This window comes from Perca fluviatilis, chromosome 17, assembly GCF_010015445.1.
Source record: "Perca fluviatilis chromosome 17, GENO_Pfluv_1.0, whole genome shotgun sequence".
NCBI classification, from domain to species: domain Eukaryota; kingdom Metazoa; phylum Chordata; class Actinopteri; order Perciformes; family Percidae; genus Perca; species Perca fluviatilis.
The window spans coordinates 28,753,844-28,777,857 of NC_053128.1; the positions used below are offsets into that span (position 1 = coordinate 28,753,844).

A 24,014-nucleotide genomic window follows, 5' to 3' on the forward strand; every position below is an offset into this window, starting at 1 on the left:
AAAAAATTAAATGCATTATTATTTGGGCTCTGGGTAATTGGGGCACCATTCCTGCTTTTACAATATCTCATGAGTAATAACAATCTAATGAAGATAAAATATATAATAACAGTCCCAGGGGACATTTGTATAGCCTACTTTTAAAACTTTAACTACAATTTCCTGATTATACTTACAGACTTATACTTGAGGACTTGTATTTAACAGAGTATTTTCACAGTGTGGTATTAGTACGTTTAGATCTGAGTATTTTTCCACCGCTTCTAGTATATATATATATATATATATAGTAGTATATAAGTAGTAAGAAGCATCAGAAGATGCTTCTTACTACTTCACCACTCGCGCATGCGCAATGCGCAGCGGCTCTCTCTGCTCTCCTCCTGCCTCTCCTATGACTGACCGCTAGTGACCTCAGTTTCTGCAGCAGCAGCACACAACTTGAGACAGCACACGCACGCACGCACACACGCACGCACACAAAAAAAACAATCCACGAGGAGAGATGGCCGGTGTATTCGGAAAGATCTTCGTGGGCATTTACGTGGAGATAAAACGGAGCGACGGTAGGTAGCTAGCTCTTCACACACAGACACAGATACCGCTCTCCATCCGGCGCGTCCGGGTGCAACGAGCTAACGTTACCGCTGTTAAAAACGGTTTAAAACGGCTTCTGCTAAGCTAGCAAGCTGCTACATCTTTTCACCGTTTAAAAAAAAAAACGTCGAGTAAAGTGTTTGCGCGAACATAAATGTTTTATGTCATGCTACTGTCGACTGTCAGTTAAGCAGACACCGGCTGGTCGGCCGGCCAGGGGAGCGGGCTGCCGGGTCCGTCCACCTGTGCGGCTGTCCGGCCAAAAAAATGACACCTGCCCTTCCCTGCCTTGCCCTGGTTCCTCTCCCCTCTCCTCTGCATCATGGCTGTTATCCCTCCAGCATGCATGTTGTTAACCGCACCAACCTACACTGCATCATCCAGCAGTGGCCTCTGAATCCTGAGCTGAAGGATAGCTGCATGCAGGGGGCCTCTCCCCTCCTCTGGCTGGCACTAAAATATCCTGCTTTAAAAACAGCTTTGTGTTAATTATTTTACCACACAAATGTGTGGATAAGACAAGCCAAGCCAAGAATCTAGTCGAAGAGCCAGTAAATGCAGCTCTTGAAGTTGTGAATGACAGTGGGAAAGTCTCATCATCCATCATGAGCCACACCCATTAGCATCTCAGTATCCTTATTTTAGTGTCAAAATGTGACTCCAAAATATTATATTTTTTATATTTTCTTCCTGCATTGAATTATCTGAACGTGATCATCTCAGCTAGAGCTCATGGTTCATTTGATTTGTTAATGTCTGCCTCCTGTATATGAAAGGCTAAAGCAGCAAATATCTACTCTACAGTCCCATCATGCAGCACTGAGCAGGCCTAGCGTCTCTTTACGTCCTCTCTCTTTGCAGGACGAATACACCAGGCGATGGTCACATCACTGCATGAGGACAATGACAGTGTGACAGTGGAGTGGATCGAGAATGGAGACACCAAAGGGAAAGAGGTATAGCTGCCACTAACTTCCTGTATTATGTACCTCTCTTACGAATTTCTTTCTGTCAGTTCAGTGGTTCTGGAAAATAATGTGTGGCTAATGCCTACCAAACACTAGAAGACACTGAAAAAGACTAAGGTCTGACACAATCTCACATCTAAAGACAATCTGTCATAATGTCACTGAGTTTTTAGTCACAGACTAAAAGATTATACTACCATAACTTAAAACTTAAGATGATATCAAACACGTTTGATTTTGTCAGAACATCAAGACAGGAAAGAGATTGACTTAAGACAGCTCAGAATTTTATGACCACCTTACCCCAAACGATTGAGACAAGGAAAGCAGCAACTCATGATTTCATTCCGCTCGAAAAATCGTTTTGTGTAAGGTCAGCTTAACTTGTTGTGCATTCAAACACGATAATACCGCAGATATGATTTTGATAAGAATATACACTGCCGTTCAAAAGTCTGTAATCTCCTGCCACAAAAGCTTTATTGTGTCCAGTCAGATGTCTGAGAGTACTCCTCTACAGTATATGTCTGAATGCCTTTTGATGCTTTTAGTTTGTGGAAAGTCCTCTTTACAAATAGATGTGATTTAGTTTTTTACATGGAGAATAAAACGCTGTACAATTGTTCAGCCAGACTGACAACTGAAAGGGCAGAAAGAGACACAGATCCCTCTGAGCAACTGTTGAATAAGAAGAGAAGAAATCAGGACATATTGGTAAAATGAAAAAGTATCTACTGATACCAGCCCTAAACGCAACAACACGGGTACATGCGTTGGTATCCATAAAACTGACCAACGCTCTCCTCTAAAGTAATTTTTTACCTTTTTAGGAAGGCTTTGCAATTAATTGAATTTTGATTGCAATTTTGATTTCAGCTCAAAATGATCATTTTGCACTTATTTTCTCTTGTGTACAGAAGGGGAATTCAAAATGTTCAAACAGGAAAAGTAGTAAGGGAAATTTCACAGTTCAAGGTGTTTTCACTGTTGTTTTAACTGTTTCACTGTTTCATAAGTTCAGTATATGCAACAGTTTTCCAAAAGTCAGTGATTAATCGTGTTAAATAATCGTGATTTCAATATTGACCAAAATAATTGTGATTATGAGTATTCCATAATTGAGCAGCACTACTTTCTAGTTGTAATCTCTGTTCGGTCCTCTCTGCACTTGTGTTGTTACAGACCTGTCTGAACTGACCACCATGGACTCGCCTCTTCTGACGAGCTGTGACATTTAGTCGACTGAGGTCTAGGGTTTATGGGAAATGATGTTCGTTAAAGGCAGCTAAAAAACATTTCTCATCGTTTCTAAAAAAACTACCATCCTTATCTCTAAACGTATGAAGCGAGCTACATGACATACTGTGTAGCTAAGGCTCTGTTCCAGGGCTGGATGTTTAGATATTATAATGGTTACAAATGTCATTACAAAGTGGGATTTTGAATAAGGTTTTTCTGACCACTGGAACAGAACCTGGAAGGTTATTGAATGATAGCACAACAGGAAGGAGGGCTGTGGTCTGAACTTAGTCACTATTTCTATTGTGCTTGGATATTTCTAGATGTTTTTAAATGCTATTTATGTTTTTTATAATTGTTATTATTGACTGGTGCTGAGAGAGTGCCAAGGCACACTGTGTTTCATTGCTGTGGTACTAATATGCATATGACAATAAACTTGAACTGAAGTTCTGGTTTCACTTCGTCTCTCTATACACAGGTCTCTCTTGCAAGAGAGATCTTGATCTGAATAAGATTAGGTTATAATAATAATAATATTGATCTTTGTCTTGTTTCTGCCTCAGATTGATCTGGAGAGCGTCTTTGCTCTGAATCCAGATGTTGTTCCTGACGAGGAGATACCACAGAGTCCTGAGGCACCTCTTCCTCCCTCCAATGCTGCCAAAACCAGCAAACTCCCCAAGGTCTGCTCCTCATCATCAATCCTTTTCTAATATAATACGTTACAATGACATGTTCATAGATTAGTATTCATGACTGGAAGAAAACAAGCACTTTTTTTGAGTCAGTTTTGTGTTCACTGTCTTGTCAAGGGTTTGGTTGTAGGTCTTAAATCTTGCAGTGTTATTGAACAGTGTCTCTGAACTCAGTCTACTTTCAACTCTGTAATGGTTAATGGTGCTGTCTCTTTGTTTTTATATTTTCAGACCAAACGGACTACAGCGATACCTAAAGCTGAGAATCCTCCACGGGAGAATAGAGGTATGTTGGATTTAAATCAGAGGTTTTCAAACTGACTTTCTCCCTCGCTTAGTGTTCGTTAAAACCCTTAGTGCCAGATTGCCACAATTTGTGTTAAAAGTCATTCACCTTCATAACTCAGTCAAATCTGGACACACAGACACGATACTCATATTTTTAGATTCAGTGTGATTTACATTTTGTGAGGACATCATTATATTATCTGCTGCTCATCACAAATTAATGTCAATGGATCCGCCTAGAAATCAAGGGGGAAAAAAAAGACAGATCAAAGCACAGATCGTTGCTGATATTCTGGTTTTTTTATGAATTGTAAAGGATTGGCAAAAATAAGCCTTGGGCTTCAGCCTATAGATCCAATCACATTGTTTGTTTACAATAACTTCCATATAGAAAACTGCTGTGTCCCGTACAGTCAATTTAACAGCGCTGATTAAACAGAGTCGAGGAACAACTGGATACACTCTCATCTCCTTCATCTAAAATGCATATTTGATGCTTTCACATATCAACGCTTTGACTAACGTTAGCTTGGAGAGCTAATTTACCTGTTGGGCCACAGACAGTGACAGCACCCAAACTAGCAGTCAGTCCGACCGGCGGTGAGATGTTGCTGTTCCTAACGACAGATTTGGTTTAACCAGAGACGCTAGCAAAGCCGTACAGTACAGAAAATAAACACAGCAGAGACATCAGACAGCTCGGACTACATATGTATCTTTATACGTTGACAGCAGACATAAATAAACAAGTTTGCAGATTTCACATCGCTCTACAATTCAAATCAGCGGCTATTTGTCTCCCCGGATGAGATTTTTGTGTTAGCGCGATGTCACGCTGGTTCGGCCTATTCCATTTTCAGTTATTAATTGTGTAAGTTATATTGTGTGAAGTGGATTGGTGTAAACATTTATGATAATGTTTTTGTTAGTTCCATATTCGCCCAAATTGTAGTACTATCTTCATTATAATGTAAAACGAAATAAAACATTTATTCATTCAAATGATTATATATTATATATTTTTGGACGATTGACTAATGGATTAACTGACTAATCGTTTCCGCTCTAAAGAAAACCCAAACTATCTGCATGAAAAGATACCAGTAGATTTGAGTGGAAAATATTATAGAATATATAGTTTTTTTTATAATTTTGCACAAATGCATGACTATTATCTCGGATCTTCTGTTTACTTCTCAGCTGCAGCGGTGGGAACCACCCGGGCCCGTCCCAGCCAGCAGAGCCAGGCTGCAGAGCCGCCCCCCCCAGCCATCGCTCCCCAGTCTGCACTCAACCAGTCGCTGCTACAGCTGCAGAACGGTAACACACAGCCTCTCCTTCTGGATCAGACATGTCCCAGGTTCAGTCAAGTCCACATCAGGGTTACTATAGTAAACTAAAATCACAACTAAAACGACAATACGCAGTTAAAAATATTTTAGTAAACTCAAAATTCATATAAAAACTTTGGCAGCTCAATTATGGAAAGAAAATCATAATCACAATTTTTTGGTCAATATTGAAATCCTGATTATTTAACACGATTATTCATTGAATTTTGGAAAGGTGTTGCATTTATTGAACAGTGAAAACTGTGAAATTTCCCTTTTTGAATTCCCTTTTCAGAACACCAGACAAAATAGGAGATAACTTGCAAAATGTAACGTGCAAAAAAAAAAACAGTTTTTCTAAATTACATTGTTTTTGTGATGTTAGGAGCTGAAATCGAAATCACGGTCAAAATGTGATTAACTGCACAGCCCTGGTGTGTTGTTATGTTCTGGCGGAGGGTAATGTTGCAGAGGCCACAACCAGTGATGTCATGCTCCCACACAGCTGTGAGCGCGAGGGCGTCAAAGGCTCTTTCACAGTCGCTCACTGGCTCGGCTTCTGGGCTCATACTACAGCACTTGTTTAAGTTTCCAGCTGTGGATGTTTCAATTAGCATACATGTACACTGCTGTTGAAATATAAAATAAGTCTTCAGATTCAACACTCTTAAGCATGACATTTGAAATCCAGCAGAATCACTTCTAACAATAACTCTGGAGATTACTATATTTTTAACTGTTTAAAACCAACAATGAATGTGAATCTACAAACAAGCATTATGCATGTATGCGAAGCCTGATATATTTTATTCTTCACTGCGATAAAGCTCCATCGAAACTATTAACAACCAGTGGCGTAAGAAGTATTTAGAAGCTCTTAATTTGTTTAAGTAACAAAATGAGAGTGTAAAAGTCCTGCTTTTATTTTATCTAAGTAAAAGTGTGATTATTATCAGAATGATGTACTTAAAAGTATCAAATGCAAAAGTACTATATTATATTATTATATATTATTGGTTTGTTGCTTTGGAAACATTTAAGTACAAGTAGCATTTTCATGTCGTATTTGCAAACGAATTACTTTTTGTTGTGATTGTTTTCCGCTGTTCTTTCCAGCACGGAGGAAATCTAACTGTGTGAAGGAAGTTGAGAAACTGCAGGAGAAACGGGAGAAGAGACGACTTCAGCAGCAAGAGCTCAGAGAGAAGAGGGCACAAGTGAGTGAGGAGAAAACCCACACACGCATACAACGTTTCATTTGTTAGGTCACTTGTTACTTTTGCTTTTTGTTCCATTTCAGGAGGTGGATGTCAATTTACCAAACTATGAAATCATGTGTATGATCAGAGACTTCCGAGCCAGTCTGGACTACAGGCCTTTAACCAGTAACGACCTGGTAAGTCTGGTTTAGAGCCGGGTTTCCAGATTCAGTTAATAGAAACAAGTCAGGGAGTCCAGATAGTTGAGTAGTGATTTAAGTAGGGTTGCACGATTTATCGTTTTTTTAATCGTCATCGCCATATCAACTGGGGCAATAACTGTATCGCGAAAGACACTGGTTGAGAGAAAATGTCAGTGGAAAACTGCACTTTAAAATGTAAATGTAGTTCTTTTTTAAGATGGTGATGCCTTTTTATATTTGATTTGATTTATTGTTTATCTCGAACAATCAACAATGTTGCAAAAGAAAACAAAACAAATGAAAACAACAAAATGAAAACACAATCAGAATTTACCAAAGACCAAAAAATAAATAAAAAAGGATTAGTTTGAGAAGCTCCTGCCCCTACTTCACATTACGTTATTACAAAACAAATAGATGTGCAAATACAGCTTACAATCTTTCAGGTCTTACACTAACTTACAACAATATACAACAATACCTTTACATTACAATTCCATTCCTATGTTTCGGTCTATTCCTTTCTGTATTGGTCAAGTAATGATTTCTTTAATCTATTTTTGAACTGAATGATATTTTGGCTCTGTTTGATGTCATTGTTCAGTCCGTTCCATAAGGTCATATTGAATATTCAATTCAGTCTTCAGTTTGTTCAATAAAAGAATGTTGGAAATTATTTCCTTTCCTTTGTTTTAAATTCAACAAGCAATTCGTTGTATTTTAGCAGAATACTGAAAGCAGCAGAAAGGCAGAACTGAGAACACTTTGAGTACACGGTTTATTTATCGCAAATAAAATCGTTATTACAATATTCAACAAAGTTATCGCATATTCTCCTCATATCATGTAGCCCTAGATTTAAGGACATTCGGTTCTGGTTATTTCCTCAATAACCTAATCTTACTTTACTTTTATTTCTTGCACTTTAGCTATGCTAGCTATATACACTTATTGTTTAGTTTTCTTCTTACTCTTATTTTGACTTAATTTTGACTGTGAGCAACTGCAACTCAACAATTTCCCAGAGGGGCTCAATAAAGGATTCTGATAATCACCAGGCATCCAGTTGTTACACATCAGATAAGAAGGGACTTTGACATATTTATATATTAGGTCAGCTGTACATACATCCATGAGATCTTAATTAGAAACAACTACTGGGTATTTAACCAAAAGAACGCAGCTTTATTGCTTGTTGTGGAGCTTGTTATCATCAACTACACTATAACAAGCTTAATCTTTAGATTTAGCACCTTTAACCCCACTAGTCATTACAAGCTCATGCTTTGCAGCCAAACATAGTTAAAAACCCCCGTAACTTTGTTTTAAATATTAGTTGAGATCCCAAATCTTCCAAATAAACCACATGGCTGGTTGCATTTTTGGGGAAATGTGTATAAAATGATGCATAAGACATCTAGAATATTTCCATTTGATGAATCGGTGCAGCCATACAAAATATTGCGGTTGCAATATTTCACTCGGTGTAAACATCATATACAGTAGCTTCAATAAAGAGCTGAAACAAGCGAATACAGAATATATGTAAAACCGTCAGCGTGGAATAAGTTGTTTTTTCCAGATTTACAGCTACTTGAGGGGAAATACATGTGTTAAATGTCTAAACTCTTTGCAGTGTCTGCAACATGCAGTACATCAAGGACTGCATGTCCTGAGAAATGATGTAAAGTCCAATTTATCTGTACCTTTTGATGTTTCAGATCGAGGAGCACAGGATATGTGTGTGTGTACGGGCACGTCCACTCAATAAAAAAGGTAATCAGAGAAGCTTTATACAATCAATGTGTTTGGACAGAAAGTAAAGCAAATTGTATGCCTCTAAAAGTCGCCTTGTCTGAACAGTTTTAAAGCGCCCATATTATACTCATTTTCAGGTTCATAACTGTATTTTAAGGTTGTACCAGAATAGGTTTACATGGTTTAATTTTCAAAAAACACCATATTTTTGTTGTACTGCACAGCTCTCTCTCACTGCTGCAGATCCTCTTTTCACCTGGTTTCTGTTTTAGCTACAGAGTGAGACCTCTTTTCATCTTCTTCTTCTGTACTATCTTTGATTGCACTCGCACATGCTCAGTAGCTCAGATGTAGAGCATGTCAGCTAGCTAACTCTAGAGACAGTAAAAGAAAGGCTGTTTCTCCAACTTCAGTCACTTACAAGGCAGGATTAGCTGGGAGACTTCTAAATGAGGGCGCACATGGAAGTAGTTCTTTTGTAGATTATGGTGAACTTGTGTGTGTTGTAGCAGTGCTTTGCTATTGAGAACGACGTAGCATGCTAACGCTACGAGCTAACGGTTGTGGCTAGCCAGCTCATTTCGGACTGTGACGTCACAGTCCGAGCCGATTTTGAACAGCTCACTAGGAGACTGAAGGCAGGACACATTCAGAAACCGTATCTCACTCAAAACAGCATGGATGAATTTTTTTCAAAGTTTGTATGTGTGTGGAAGCACCACAGACACAAAAGAACACCCCAAATCCCAGAAAAAGTGTTTTTTCATAATATGGGCACTTTAATAACTGCCATCTTTTTGAAGCGTACGTTTACGCATTAACAGATATTGTAATAAAAACGTCTTTGTCCACGTCTCTGTAGAGTTGACAATGAAGGATTTGGATGTGATCACCATTCCCAGTAAGGACGTGGTAATGGTCCACGAGCCGAAGCAGAAAGTCGACCTGACCCGCTACCTGGAGAACCAAACGTTCCGATTCGACTACGCCTTCGATGAAAACTCCACCAATGAAATGGTTTACAGGTAATTTGGTTCTCTATAGAACCCCCGAAATGTTCAATATGGAATAAATTAAAGACATTTTGAAATAATCTTCTCTCTCAGGTTCACTGCTCAGCCACTGGTTGAAACCATTTTCGAGCGGGGGATGGCGACTTGTTTTGCTTACGGACAAACTGGAAGTGGAAAAACACACGTGAGGGCTTTGATTTTTGAACGAAACTAAATGTTTTTAGTCAGGGTACCCCCAGGATTCTTCAAGTTAAATTTAAGACGGTTAAAGACCTTTTTTACACCACTTAGGATGACATTTAATGCCAACTTTATGGCCATATAATGGAAAATCTGTGTGGATTTTAAGAAGTATTATCGAGTAACATTACCTGAATTTAATAAAACGTTTATGTGAAGTGTTTGTACTCTAATAAGATAAAATTAATAATATATTTGTTACATTTAGAGCTCTTATGCTATGAAAATAAGTGAATTTACCCACACAAAATATTTATTTATACTTTACAGCATTTATTTAATCCTACGAAAGGACAAGAAAAAAGACTATTCTAAATGAAACTCAATACTGTTAAAGCCTAAATTCTTAGAATACTAAATGTAATACTTTTTTAATACTTCTAAGACCCTTTGGGGACCCTGTTAGTGCTCATTTCCTGTTTTAACTCGTATTTTCTTTTAGACGATGGGAGGGGACTTTTCGGGAAAGAACCAGGACTGCTCTAAAGGGATCTATGCACTGTCTGGTTAGTTTCTCCCATACCTCTACGCGATTCTCACTGCTGCTTACTGCTTCTCACTGAATTTTGAAGTCTCTATTTTTTCTTTCCTTGTGCAGCCAGAGATGTCTTTCTCATGATTAAGAAACCAAATTACAAGAAGTTGGATCTCCAAATCTTTGCAACATTTTTTGAGATTTACAGCGGGAAGGCAAGTGTCTTTTATTAAGTGACATTTATTAATAGATTTATTTGAGGAGAAGACTGAGTTTGTGTCGCCTTTGACACTTTGATGCAAGCATAACTGACTAAAAAAACTCTCTGATGCATTTTCAGTCCTGAACCAATTTGTGTTTGTATTTAAAAAAAACAGGTGTTTGACCTGCTAAACAACAAAACCAAGTTGCGGGTCCTGGAGGACGGGAAGCAGCAGGTGCAGGTGGTGGGGCTACAGGAGAGGGAGGTGAAGTGCACAGAGGACGTCCTCAAACTCATTGAAGTGGGAAACAGCTGCAGGTAGGAGACCACCGTCTAAATTAGAGCAGCAAGAGCAGAAGTTAGTTCTGAAAGGTTTGGACCGGTCCTCGAGGATAAGCTCCGTGTCTCTGCGTCTCCTTCAGGACCTCCGGTCAGACCTCGGCCAACGCTCACTCTTCTCGGAGCCACGCCGTCTTCCAGATCATTCTCCGTCGGCGGGGGAAGATGCACGGAAAGTTCTCCCTCATTGACCTGGCGGGGAACGAGCGAGGAGCCGACACGTCCAGCGCGGACCGTCAGACTCGCCTCGAAGGAGCCGAGATCAACAAGAGCCTGCTGGCACTAAAGGTCTCCTCCTCAGTCCTTATCAGTCAACCTCTTATCAAAATTGCAGTCGTCTTGGTTAATTGCTGATGATGTTCCTGTCTGCCTGTCTGACTGTCTGTCTGTCTGTCTGTCTGTCTCTCTGTCTGTCTCTCTGTCTGTCTGTCTGTCTGTCTGCAGGAGTGCATTCGAGCGCTGGGCAGAAACAAACCTCACACTCCGTTTAGAGCCAGCAAGTTAACCCAAGTGCTGCGAGACTCCTTCATAGGAGAAAACTCCAGAACATGCATGGTAGGACAAAAGCAAATATTACTGTACCTCCTGTGGACGAATGCATTATTGAAAATATAACCGTTTTCAGTTAACGGTTTTGTTGATAAATATGGCGTTTGCCTGCACAGATTGCGACCATCTCTCCTGGAATGGCGTCATGTGAAAACACCTTGAACACGCTGAGATATGCCAACAGGTAAATCAGATTGTTTTTCTTTTTTTAAGCTTTAAATTACATGAATGTGAGAATAGTTGCAAAGCATAATGTGATCCTCTCCTGTCTCCTCTCCTTGGGTTTGTGTGTTGTCTCTCTCCTGCCCTGTTTCCAGAGTGAAGGAGTTTGGGATAAGTCCCTCAGACATCCCCTTCTCCCAGAGCGGAGGTGGAGGGAGTCGCTCCGAACTCTCCCCTACTTATGAGTATGATCGATTTACCACTTCTCTCACCACTTCTCTCCACATCACTCTTCACAACAAGTTACCACCACATTGTCATATGACTTTCCTCATTAAAACCCAAGTCGCTTAGAGCTATAGAAATATATTTCAGTCTCAGCCAGATGTTCTATATTTTTCTTACTGTCTGTGTATTGATTCCCCCCCCACCCCTAGCGGATAATACTAACAGATTGAGTATTTGCCCGTGGGGTCGCAGCTGTCCGTGTATTAACAAGCCTTTACAGTAGGATGATAATGCTGGCCCAACGTCACTTAATCCCAAAGTTAATAGAAAGGATTTATTTTTTATTTTGCATTACCAGTCTAATTGTTGATGTTGACCTGCTTTTATTTTATCCAGGCGTGCATGCAGTCAGTCTGTAGTGTTTGTTGTTTTTTAACCCCGGCAACACGTCTGCATATTGTATACAACTACCAACCTTTTTTGCTCCATCGGATATTTCAGGGCGAAGGAGCTGACGGGGGACCCTTCAGCAGCGATGGACATCCATCAGGGAGGACATCACCAGCTGGAGGTGCTGGAGGCTCAGTGGGGGGTCGGCAGTTCTCCACAGAGAGACGATCTGAAGCTGCTCTGTGAACAGAACGTAAGACAAACAGATACCAGTCATTCCCTTGATTTAACAAAGCAACTAAAGGATAGCTGAAGTCTTAAAACAATACTCACATTCCCACATGTACATTTAAACAGTTTCTGGTTGCCGTAATCCTTCTTCCTGTTCGTACTGGTCGTTATAGAGAGCCACACAGTTTTTGGGGTTCCAGCAGACTGCAGTCCATCATGTCACAGTGTCACTGATGTAAAAACAAACATGGCCATTCTGTCTGCAGGAGGAAGAGGTTTCCCCACAGCTCTTCACTTTCCATGAAGCCGTCTCTCAGCTGGTGGAGATGGAGGAGCAGGTTCTGGAGGACCACAGGGCCGTTTTCCAGGTACAGTAGATCCTTCAGGAATAGAGGAAGCTCAGAAAAGTCAAGGAGCCTGATTTTAACGTGCAAAGTGTGCAAATCCATCCATCAAAATGTGTCTAAACCCTGACAGATACCGTAAGGATCAAAAACCTATAGATCAATACAGACTGTTTTACCATATTTTCCTTCAAGTAATCCATATCTAATGTCCATTTGAGTTCAAATTTAGGGCAGATGTTCATTCCTGTTCTCTTTATCAGCCAGTTTTTTTACATTATAAAGTTTAAACAACACAGAAGTGTTGTGTTAAAACTGCAGCGTGTCCTTACAGGAGTCGATCCGCTGGCTGGAAGACGAGAAGGTGCTTTTGGAAATGACGGAGGAGGTGGACTACGATGTTGAATCGTTTGCAACTCAACTAGAACAGATCCTGGATCAGAAGATTGACATTCTCACTGAGCTGAGAGGTAGAGATCATTTGTTCATCTGGTTTGTAGAAATAGTGAGAAATGGCGTCACAGTTACTCAAGAGCCCAAAGGGACACCTTCACAATCTTTGTTTTGTCCAACAGTCCAAACCTCAACATTATTACTAAAATATTACAATTATTTTGGATTGAAAAATCACTAAACAATTATCAAAATTGTTTTCATTTTATGTCTGTCAATCAATGAATCCCGTGGTTCCCATTCTAGTTCTGCAGGACCCCCTTTTGTAGATAAAATTTTTTTAATATTTTCAAGCGATCATGGCCTAACGATCCACTATCATCGATGCGTGAAAATTCAGTTTATTTGAGAAGGGGACGGTGCAAATTAATAGTCCCCTGGCCACGATGTTAAAAAAGGCTTTACAATATCGATACATATCTTTAAAATGCACCTTTATTTTTAAACTTCAACGTTATATTTATTCTTTTTTATTAAAAAGAATAGTTTGTTTTTCCATTTAAATGTCTGGAAGAGCTCGGTAATAAAATTGTCAAATTATATTTTAGGTGCTTTTTAGTGAGTTGATATCAATGTAACTGATTGTGTTAAATGGGCTTATGATTATTGTCTCGTATCCATCGCAGTCCCCTGAATTGAATCAAAATTGAAACCGTATCATGGCAGACTTGTGATATCAGCAAACTGTTGTTTCAAAGACTCAATATAATATTGTATCGTGATAAAAGTTGCGATTTACACCCCTACTGAATAGGTCTTCAGTAGAAAGTGGCATTAGAAGAAAAGACTCAAGTACAAATACTGCAAATGTGTCCTTTTAAGTGCAGTGGTTGTACAGTAACTGTACTTAGTTACACTCCACCACTGGTAACCTGTGCTGTGATATTCTCTCCTCTTTCAGATAAAGTCAAGTCTTTCCGTTCTGCACTCCAGGAAGAGGAGCAAGCTAGCCAACAGATAACCCCGAAGAGGCCTCGTGCACTATAGAAACACATCAAATATATATTTCACTGTAATATTGACTTCAGAAAGGTGAAGGCCTGCCGCTGAGGTGGTCAAGAGCTGATGTAGCTCAGCTGTGATTTTATGACTTACTGTCTTCTGTCCTCAACCTCTTTGCTGTACAGGCTGCCATCGCTTTCCCATCATGCATCCGTCCATCTGTAAAACCAAAGAGCAGACCGTCTTTGCTCTTTTATCCCCCTGTGAAGTGTATTTATAAAGTTTTGTATGTGTGACAAGTCACAAGTGCTTCATTTTAAAACAAAAAAGGTGAATAATTATGTTTAAAATACATTTTTATAGAGTCAAATCATAGCTTATCCTCACTTTGGCCAATTTTATAAACAACTTTTGTCATTTTGTGCAATATTTGGAGGATTTTATTCCTGTTCGTCCCTCTTGTCACAGCTCAGGGTTGAACAGGGCATGTGGAGTTTGTGTGTAAAATGAGCCACTGTGTGTTTGTGTTGATACTGTATGTAATATATGTCTGATTGAGAGAAAGCTTAAAACAAATTAAACTTGCATTACATTCAATGGCCTGATGGGGGCACTATAATCAAAGACAAAGCACTTGATTTCAGTGTTCCATACAACGATTACTGAAACAGTAATTTTTCATTTGCCAAAATAAAGAAACTCTACTTCTTGTTGCTGTACTTTTTTATTCTGTAAACACGTTTACATTTTAAGATTATAATGTATGTGTTACTTCTGACAGACTTTATTCATTCACATTTTACAGACACGAGTTCATAGATTTAGATTTTTCTGTTTCTATTGTTCTTTAATCATTTGCAGAAAATAATGTGTGTTTTTGACAAAATAGTTAAATGTTTTTTTTGTCCACAAATCCAATGAAAAGACCAAACAGTCAGTCTCTCAATTATTTCCGAGTTTAATTACTACCCTGTCTGTGATTCTCAGCCCACATTTGTTCGATGTAAATATTTCTAAAAAAAACTTTTTTTTTTATTTTTATCGTACAGCTGACAGAATATTTTACCTTCAGAACTGCGATAAGTGTTTTTAAAAGGCCTTCCGTCTTTAAAACATCGCTGGTTGATTCATCATCAAGATCCTCTAGACCAGTCTTTATTCAATACTGTTGCCCATTTGAATTGTGTTTTTAAGCCAAGTACCAGCGATAGATTTACCAAACAGCAGCCATGTCACTGAAAAACATGTAAATGCTAATGAAACAAAAACTTTTAAAAAGAACGTAAAAAGTTGGTAGAAAGAAGCAAGTAAGACAATAATAGGTGGAAAATAGTATCAAAAACTTAGAAAAGAGCGACAAAAACTTCGTAAAGAGCGACAGACTTGAAAAAAGCGAAACTTTGACAAACTTGGAGAAAAAAAAAGAAGACCGTAGAAAAAAGGAAGGAATGGAAGGCAAGAACAGGTCGAAAATAGTAACAAAAAGCAACAAAAACTTTTTTTAAAGTGACAAACTTCAAAAACAGCGACAAAAACGTAGAAAAAAGCGCTCACGTACACGTACGCGCCTCAGCTCCGGGTCCAAGCTAAAATGGCGCGCGTTCACTTACCAGTAAGTTCAGTCCGTCGAACAGAGCGACACAACCGGTTAGCTTCAAATCACTCGTAACCGCTGGCAACAACACACAACGTCCGTCCTTTGTAGTTCATCGTCCTCCGCCCCATAAATCTACCAACAAACAGCGGCTCCGGCTCCCTATGGTAGGCCGCCTGTTGGGTCTGTTCCCTGGAGCCGGCTTCTGCTGCTCACCGGCCGGACTACTGCAGGTAACAACCATGGCAACAACCAAACCATGGCAACAACCAAACCATGGCAACAACCATGTTTCCGAAGAAAACTCACACAGCTGTTTTATAACTCGCAAGAGGGGTCACTTGGTTATGTTTTTGTTGACCATTATTTTGCGTTCACTGTTAAACTTTTTGCATGTTTGTTGACATGGACTCTTGTTAACACTTGTGTTGTCCTCGGGTCAAATTTGACCCGTTTTCAAAGTTTTCTATATCAGAAATATGGGTTTCTTACAACCAAATTGCTTCAAAACAACATGCATGGACGTTGTATGGAAGCCATACAACATTCTTCACTGGTAAAAATATTATAATTTCTTCCACTGAATTTTGAGTGTTTTATTAAATTTAATAGCATTTCGTTTGTTTTAAAACAGTCTCCTGACTACTTCCTGGACGGGATGACGACTAGAGGGTTAAACTTGACTTTCAACTGTTAAGGACTCATTTAAGTTAATAAACTGTACTAAAATTTAAATTTATACATTGGGGTTGAACTTTGGGTTTCATATTTGTGGGGTTGACTGCACACAATTAAAAATATAATCTTTGTCAAGCTGCTACAGCATGTTAGCCTAATTAGCAGTTAGCACTAAATAAGGTACAGCTGTGAATGTCATTAGTTTTGTAGGTGATTGGTCAAGTATTGGATGTATTAATTTTGACTAGATGATGAAGACTACTGTAGACGAAAAGGGATGGGTAGAAAAGTATATTAGCTGTCGAGATCTTTCCATCAAAACCACAAATGTCTACCCCAAAGTGTCAATATTTCATAACAATCCATCCAATATTTGTTGAGATACTTTCTATGTTGGAAAAGGTTGAAGCCGAGCAACAGACCCACTGTAGCATGGCTAATAAACTCACACATACACATGTAGATTTACCGTCCAATTGTATTTATTCCACAGAACAGACAATGGCAGAGAGAGAGCCGGGGCATATATGTGCCTGAACACATGTATGAACTATAGGAGACATTAGTACCTACTGTATCCTCTGTCTGAAAACAACTAACTGGCGTTGTTAATCAACTACACACAGTGCTTTTATCAGTTCATGTTATGAGTTAAAAGGATAACACTTTCCAATCATGTAAGAAGAGGTAATGGCCTTTTGGATACAGGTGCTAACAGCATACAGAGAAATAATACTTTATTTTAAAGCCCCTTTTTTAGCATTTACAAGCACAATATTAACACGGAATAAAAGGGTTGTAACACTGTTTGTAGTCAGTTATAAAAAAAAAAAAAGTTAAGTTAAAGTGGACAAAATAATGTCATTTTACTTATTTAATTAGGCTAACATCACAATAAATCAACATTTCGGCACAAAGCCTTCTTCAGAGCGTTTTAGAGAAGGCTCTGCTGTAGGAAGAGATTAAATTGTTCCAAATAAATACAGTGTAATAATTATATAATTGCTTATACAACTACACAGTGTTATGTGTTACAGTGCAGTATGTGTGTATGGGTTTGTACGGCTTATAAATGCTAAATAACAGGGTTAAAATAAAGTGAAATACTTTAAAATCAGAGCATATCAAACTTGAATGTAATCTCTAAAAGTGAGCTGAAGATAAACCTCTGTAGGTCTCTAAGCGTCTTATCCAAATGTGGCAAACAAATTGTAATATTCTCACATATAATCAGCAGAATGTTTTGATATATATTTCATTAAACAGTGAGGACATAGTGGACAACTGGTGCATTATTGTTAAGCATGAAGGTTAAGTACTTCCAATCTGACTGGATGACATGCAACAGCTTGTTAAATAGAGCTGCTTCGTTTATGGGGTTTCACTTTTCATCATGCACCCATCACTGCTCACTGAAAAACCAGTCTCCAGTTATATTTCAAAGGCTTTGTAAAATACTACAGTTTGAAAAATAGGTACGGTAAGTCCTATAAAATGCTCAGCAGTTGACTGTTGTAAAGAGCGACAGCAGAGGTCAACAGTAGATCAGATACAAATAGTTTTCACGAGGTGTGAAACACAACTGCAGGTGGTGTGTGTGTGTGTGTGTGTGTGTGTGATTTCAGACTGTGGATTGCCTGTAGCTTGAATACAGCTCAACAGTGTGGTTCCGGAAGTAAAAATCACGTTCATTTTCTCCGTAAGGGTTTTGATTATCAGCCATAATGTCTAAACCATCCGAGGTAGACTGACCACGAGCTATGAGGTTGTGAAAAGATAGTTTCTGCTCCCGTAGAAGCCACAAATCTGTATGAAATCAACCTTGTTTTAAGAAAAACATTTTTTATTCCCGATGTCAAGGACAAGTACTACACTACCCACAATTCTAAGCGCAACAGCGACGTCTCTGATTGGTGGTAGCCCGCTGTTAACATGGCAATGTTTACCGCGAGTGGCTATGGCGAGCTGCTACCATTGCAGTCTCTGATCGTTTCTGTACCCAGTCTTGTTGTACCTTTTGCCTTTTTTTTTTTTTTGCTGTTTTCAAAATGTTATTTTTGCGGCGAATCAAATCTTTTATGGTCACGATTCATCTCGTAGCTGGTTGGCTTGGTTCCAGGCTTGTTATATAAACATTTAAAGGAACGTCAATGGATATATTGAATAGTGAAAATCACTAACGGAACCAGAGACGTTCAAAAAGTGGGCGCTCGCTGTTGAGCTGCTGAGATAGCGGTTTCGCCTGGCTGCGATTGGAACGATAATATTACACTGCTAAAAACTAAAAACCTTTCTGTGTTGGTCCGTTGTCTTAATGACCACCAAAGTGACAAATAAAATGCTACATATTTTCAAATACATTTCACCTGAAATTTCCAGAGTAGCATCATGATCTTTATGTAAATAAATAACTCCTACATATACATCTGTACAGTATGTACACGGACACAGCCACGGCTCCTGAACAACAGTCTCAGAATCCAAAAGGGGACATTCAACTCAGCAGCCAATCGGCTAAAAAGGGGAACAATGTGTTTGTAGCCAAAAATCTGCCACCCCACAGCACAACAGAAACTCAATTTAAAAGTCAATGACCTAAAGAGCCTATTGTCCACGATTACAGCAACATGCTCGGCCTCTGCTCACAATTCAAAGATTAAAAAAAGACACCTTCAGTTTTCTGTCAAAGCCACTTTTCTTTCTCAGACATGGACAACATTATATTAAAAAAAGGTATAGCCTAGTCACCAAAAAGCATCAAAGTCCAGCCAAAGCAGTAAGTAAATGCTCCCAGTACACTTCTCCCCTTCTGACTATAATAGAAGGCTGGTTACGGTCTAAATCAGGGGTTTTCAAACGGTGCCGCCTCCCAGGGGGGGAAAGACAATGGGCGAGATGAAAGAGACCGGTGCATGCAGGTGTTCAGAAAACAATGGGAAGTTAGTTAGCGTAGTTTTGTCTGCAACTGCTGCAGCAGGGGTTGTGGCACACAACTCATGGAGGCTATAAAAGGTACTTTAAGGAGGCTTTCACAGCATTTAGTTCGGTTGAATCGGACTAGAGTTTGTTTTCCCCCCTTGGTGCGGTCCGTTTGGGCAGGTGTGAATGCAGCAATCACACTCGGATGCGCACCAAAAGCGGACCCAACGGTCATGGAGCGGTTAGTTTGTGGTAAGAACGTGATCCGATCTCGAACAGACCCAACTGCTGGAAGAACTGCGCATTTTTGGACTAAACCAGCTGCCGTAGTCAGCTGCGCTGTGCTACGATGACCAGGGCTAGTTGTCTCTCCATAGCAAGACTTGCAAAAGTGGCGTGTTGTCTTCTGACTTTTCTCCTCTTTTTGTCAACTTCCACGAGTTCCGTTGGAATTTTCCCGCATGTTAAGTCCGACCAATCCAAGAGCAGTTTAGGAAACGCGTTCAAAGACACATCCGGTCGATGATGTGAATGTTCTCACGTGACTTGTTTTGCTGTGTTTTGGTTCGTTTCACCAACTCATCAATTGATTTGGACCAGAGGAACCGAAACGGCTGATAAATGCTACAGGGTCTAATGTTTTTCCCCCATGTGAAAGCACACTAAAACACTTAGTGCCCAGTTGTCGCAAATTGCGCCATAACTCATACTCATTCTTGGAGTCATAACTCTTCTCAAATCTTAACACAAAAACATAATACACATATCTTTAGATTCAGTCTGACTTCCACTTCCAGTGGACCTCTGCCAATTAACATTCATAAGTATGCTTAGAAATCACAGAAAAAAGCCGCTTCTTTATAACTTCAGAAGTTGCCTGAAAATCATCAGGTTTTCCTTAATGTAACCCAGTGATAGTTGTCTGTACATCTGTGGGTACATTACTGACAGGAAGTGCTAATAGCTAATCCGGCATACTTTTAATTGCCAAAATGTAAACAAATTTAAGCTTAAAAAAAATGAAGCTCAAGCTGTAGCTTACAGCATAACTCGTGCGTCCTGTTTACATCTCCCAAAGCATTGTGGGAACTGAAGCTCCGAAACTTAGAGCACGACGATACTTCAAATAGAAGTAAGAAAAATGGTAATAACATGAGGACGGAGGTGTCACACGTTGAAAACCCCTGGTCTGAATACTTCTCTAGGCCGGTTTACCGTTTGGCACGTGTACTTACATTGTTTTCCTATTCTGACAAAATGTACAGACGTGTGCCTATCTGCACATACAGTATACCCTGAAATGAACAAAATGTGTCATGCACTACAGAGGTGTCCAAATGTAGCAACACGAGATGGTAACTACAGTATATTTCCACCGTAAACTAGTGCAAAAAACAACAATGAGGTTACACAGTTGATTAACTACAGTATTTAGAGAATGATTTTGGCTTTCGTGTTGGGTTGAAGACATTGCTCATCACACACAGAGTGGAAACAGACACTCCTGTGTGGCGTGGAAGTTGGGCATAAATAAAACAACAGCATAGTAAAATTAAAAAGGTACAACCGCTCCACACATCCAAAAGCTTAAAAGAAGAGGTTCTTCATTTCTCAAGTCGTTTTTACAACAATAGTCACGTCAGGTGCCCATTTGAACATTGAAACATTACAGTTTTTGCTTGCTTTAATCATTTCTCCTGTTCATACTGGCCATTAAAAGATCCCTTCCTGCTGTGCTTCCACTCTAAGTGATGGGGGACTAAATCCAGTAATCTAAAGTTATCTAATGCCCCTTTTACACATGCACTGCAAAACCCGAACCTATCTAGACATTACCCGGCGGAGCTGTATGTGAGAACGCAAATGTCCGAATCAAGTCTTTACCCTGCCAGGTCCCAAGTACAAAGTTCTTGTGATCTCCAAATGAGCCCAAAAAGTGTGGGAATTTACAGCGAGCGAGTGGGCGCGTTGATGAAGTTTCTCCTGACTGAGGAGGGTGATTTACACGAAAAAAAGGCAACGAATATGTCTCAACTGGAGAGACGACGAGGTTCGGGAACTTCTGTCGGTAAGGGGCCGATGCCGGAATCGTCGGACAAATTCAAGGAACGGCAAGAGGCGGCTCGAGAGTATCAAAAATGAAAAATGACATGATTTCCGGAGGAAGGGGGGAGTTTTCTGTTTCTGTTAGCAGAGCTGACTCAGTACTGTGAGCTGATCTGATTTCATACTAAAAAGTCTATAGATTTCCACTTGATTTGACTAACTCACTCTGCTTAACCTTCATATTAACTTCATACAAAAATAAGTTCTTACACAGAACAATTTCGTCCCCCATCACTTCCACTGGAAGCACATTAGAGATGATGTAATGGTGAGTAGAAACAGAAGGAACAACTGTTAATAATATACCTTCACTATTGTTTTAAAACTTGAAAAACTGCGAACCTATCCTTTAATGAGGGAGGGTGGCATCAGCACTGGAAACTATTTTGTGCGCAATGTTTTAGTTTTTTGATTGGAGATGTAAGGTGGCTTCTTCCTCTTCATCTACATCCCATTTGTATGAAAATATACAGTTTAGTAGACAGAAGCAACAAAATGATGTTTGCGCTCACGAGGGCACCAGTGATTTTCTCCACATTCACCAGCGAAAGGATCGATCCAGTCTTTTCAACATTCATGCTGAATCACTACCGGCCCATTCTTCAGTCCGTTTGGTAAAAATACTGAAAGATTAACAGGTCTCTGTAAGTGAAAGCTGTAAGGGAATACTGTCTCCATCCCTCCTGGCATCCAGCCTGAAATGAAGCAGGCTCCTCAGCAGAAACATAACATCCAATCCCCCATCCGTCCGAAAGAGCAAAAAGCCGGGGAACACATCTGTCCCAGCAGCAGCAGCAGCACGTGTGGGGAACAGAACACCACCAACAGGTGGATCAGAGGTATTGCAAGCAGATGAATATATAAAGGGATTGTTGCTGTGGACTGTACAGAGTTTCAGTTGCTTTAATGCTGCATGCCCTGTTTGTCTGCGGTCTGTTCCATCGGTGGAGCAAGTGTGTTGTTGGATATTAAGGCCTTGGATGGCCCAGAGGCCACACTGAAAGGGATAATACTACAGAGTACACACACACACACACATACATACACACACACACACACACACACACACACGGGGAATAAAAACTAGCATTATGTATTTAAACACATGTAGCATATTAGTGAGGAACAAAATTGTTCTGTGACAAAGACAAGAAGTACTTTCACATCTGATAATTCAAGAGGATTATATTTCATGATTTTTAAATCCAGCTCCCAGGTTTTTAAAAGGATGAGTTCACCCAAACTACATAAAAATGCATATTTTCTCACTTACCTCTGATTGTATCTAGCCATGCAGACAATTTTGGTTTTATGTGCCCAATGGTCTAAGATGTCTGTCTCCACCTGAATGCAATTGTGGTGCTCACAGCAAGAAAATGAGGCAGTCATCTCTGACATATCGAATCCTGGACAAACAAAACCAAAACTACCCGCATGGAAAGGTACCACGAGAGGTAAGTGAGAATATATGTTGGTCTTTTTTTGTAATTTGGATGAACTGACTCTGTATTCGGCACTCCGTACTTATTGCCAGTCGTTTCCGGAGGCGAGTTGTTGTGTTTGAAACATGTTGTCGCCTGGCTGACAGTGGGACAGAATCAGACGTGAAAGCCATCGGCTCTTTGCCACGGCTGCCAGTTAACGTGCTCGGCTGTTTGAAGATGAATCTGGCTCTGCAGTTTGTCCTGAGCTCATGAGAGTGTGAATGCTTGGACAGTGTGTCGTTTATGTGTGTGTTTGGAAAGGGGAGGTGGGGTCCCGTTATACAAGATTAGTTTAAGGCTTACAATATTTCATTTAATCCTTCCTCGTCAGCTTTTTTGAATAGTTAATGATGTATCCTATAAAAGTATTACTGTAAAAGAGTCATGCTACAGAAGTGTGTCGTTCATGCTGTATCCCGTCTCTGTCCCTTTTTAATTTCTAAAATACAAACCCTACATCCATTTCGTCTTCTTCCACCCTTCTCTCTGTGTCCAATCCAGAGATCGTGGTGGTTCAGGCCGGGTCCTTTAACACCACAGCTCCACCTCAAACCTTATTTCGGGCCGAGTAACCCTCCGCTGCCCTCCTTGGCGCTCCCGCTGCGGCCCCAGCACCCTGCGGCTATACTCATGCTCCTTTGGGTTGCTGGCCCGACCCCTCGATCCCGCTCCATTTCGCACTGGCTCAGGGTTCGCTCGGTCCGCCCCGGCTGGTTCGTAGAGGCCGAGCCCGCCCCTCCGGGCTGCTGAGAGATGGTGCGAAAGATGTGATTGCGCTTGCGAAGGAAGTCTCCTCCGGCTGCACCCATCCCAAAGCTGCTTTTGCGGAGGACCATGCGGGTGCTACCAGACTTGGCAGGACGCGATCTCTGGTTGTACTCCAGCTGGGACAGGTGGGTAGCGTAGCCATCCGAGATGAACTGGAAGAGACGTAACGTCAATCCGATTTGTATGTATGTATCTCCGACAGTGACTGAGATCAAACACATCTTCAGAGGCCCATTAACCCAATTACAGTAAGACATTTTGCCCCATCAAAACTAAATCCTATCCGCATAATTTTAGTCAACTAGACTAGACTCCGAAAAGATTGCTGCAAGTCCGTTCAGCTCCGCGTCTGGTAAACCTGCCTCGAAGTGTCATACCATGCAGCTTATCCCAGCAACAGTCGAGTTTCAAACTAAAATATGCACTTGGGTTTACGTAGGCGAGTGAGAGGCTAAAATACAATTGCAATTTTCCAGGACAACACAGATTACTTCCAAGTTCTGGTCATTTTAATCAATTTCCAAGTGTTTCCGTGACTGGAAAAGTAGAAGTAAAAAATCACTGTCAACCACATTCTGAACATTTCTATTGTAATAGTGATTAATAGGCTTGGTTA

At 40.1% G+C, this 24,014-nt stretch overlaps 2 protein-coding genes across 5 annotated transcripts in view; one reads left to right on the plus strand and one right to left on the minus strand.

The window, feature by feature from the left end:
• The first annotated feature begins 364 nt into the window (after positions 1–364).
• On the plus strand, positions 365–14,560 carry LOC120546066 (kinesin-like protein KIF2A). Its single transcript, XM_039780825.1, has 21 exons — positions 365–566; positions 1,459–1,553; positions 3,371–3,490; positions 3,734–3,788; positions 4,991–5,110; positions 6,238–6,338; positions 6,422–6,517; positions 8,245–8,299; positions 9,144–9,306; positions 9,388–9,478; positions 9,977–10,040; positions 10,133–10,224; positions 10,387–10,529; positions 10,634–10,838; positions 10,995–11,105; positions 11,216–11,283; positions 11,417–11,506; positions 11,991–12,132; positions 12,377–12,478; positions 12,789–12,924; positions 13,809–14,560. The coding sequence occupies exons 1-21, from the start codon at positions 506–508 to the stop codon at positions 13,892–13,894; spliced, it is 2,196 nt and encodes a 731-aa protein (XP_039636759.1). The 5' UTR covers positions 365–505; the 3' UTR covers positions 13,895–14,560.
• A 2,025-nt stretch (positions 14,561–16,585) lies between these two features.
• The window catches only part of LOC120545032 (membrane-associated phosphatidylinositol transfer protein 2-like), a 60,637-nt gene continuing 53,208 nt past the window's right edge, over positions 16,586–24,014 (minus strand). For all 4 annotated transcript variants that reach the window (XM_039778967.1, XM_039778964.1, XM_039778965.1 and 1 more), the window contains one exon: positions 16,586–23,550. In XM_039778967.1, coding sequence (XP_039634901.1) covers positions 23,185–23,550 — 366 coding nt within the window. In that variant the 3' untranslated portion in view covers positions 16,586–23,184. The remainder of the gene's footprint in view (positions 23,551–24,014) is intronic.

Coding starts and splice junctions, on each gene's coding strand:
- LOC120546066 (XM_039780825.1), top strand. CDS start 506: ATGGCCGGTGTATTCGGAAAGATCTTCGTGGGCATTTACGTGGAGATA. Junction 5,111..6,237: donor GCTGCTACAGCTGCAGAACG/GTAACACACAGC, acceptor TGTTCTTTCCAG/CACGGAGGAAATCTAACTGT. Junction 6,518..8,244: donor CTTTAACCAGTAACGACCTG/GTAAGTCTGGTT, acceptor TTGATGTTTCAG/ATCGAGGAGCACAGGATATG.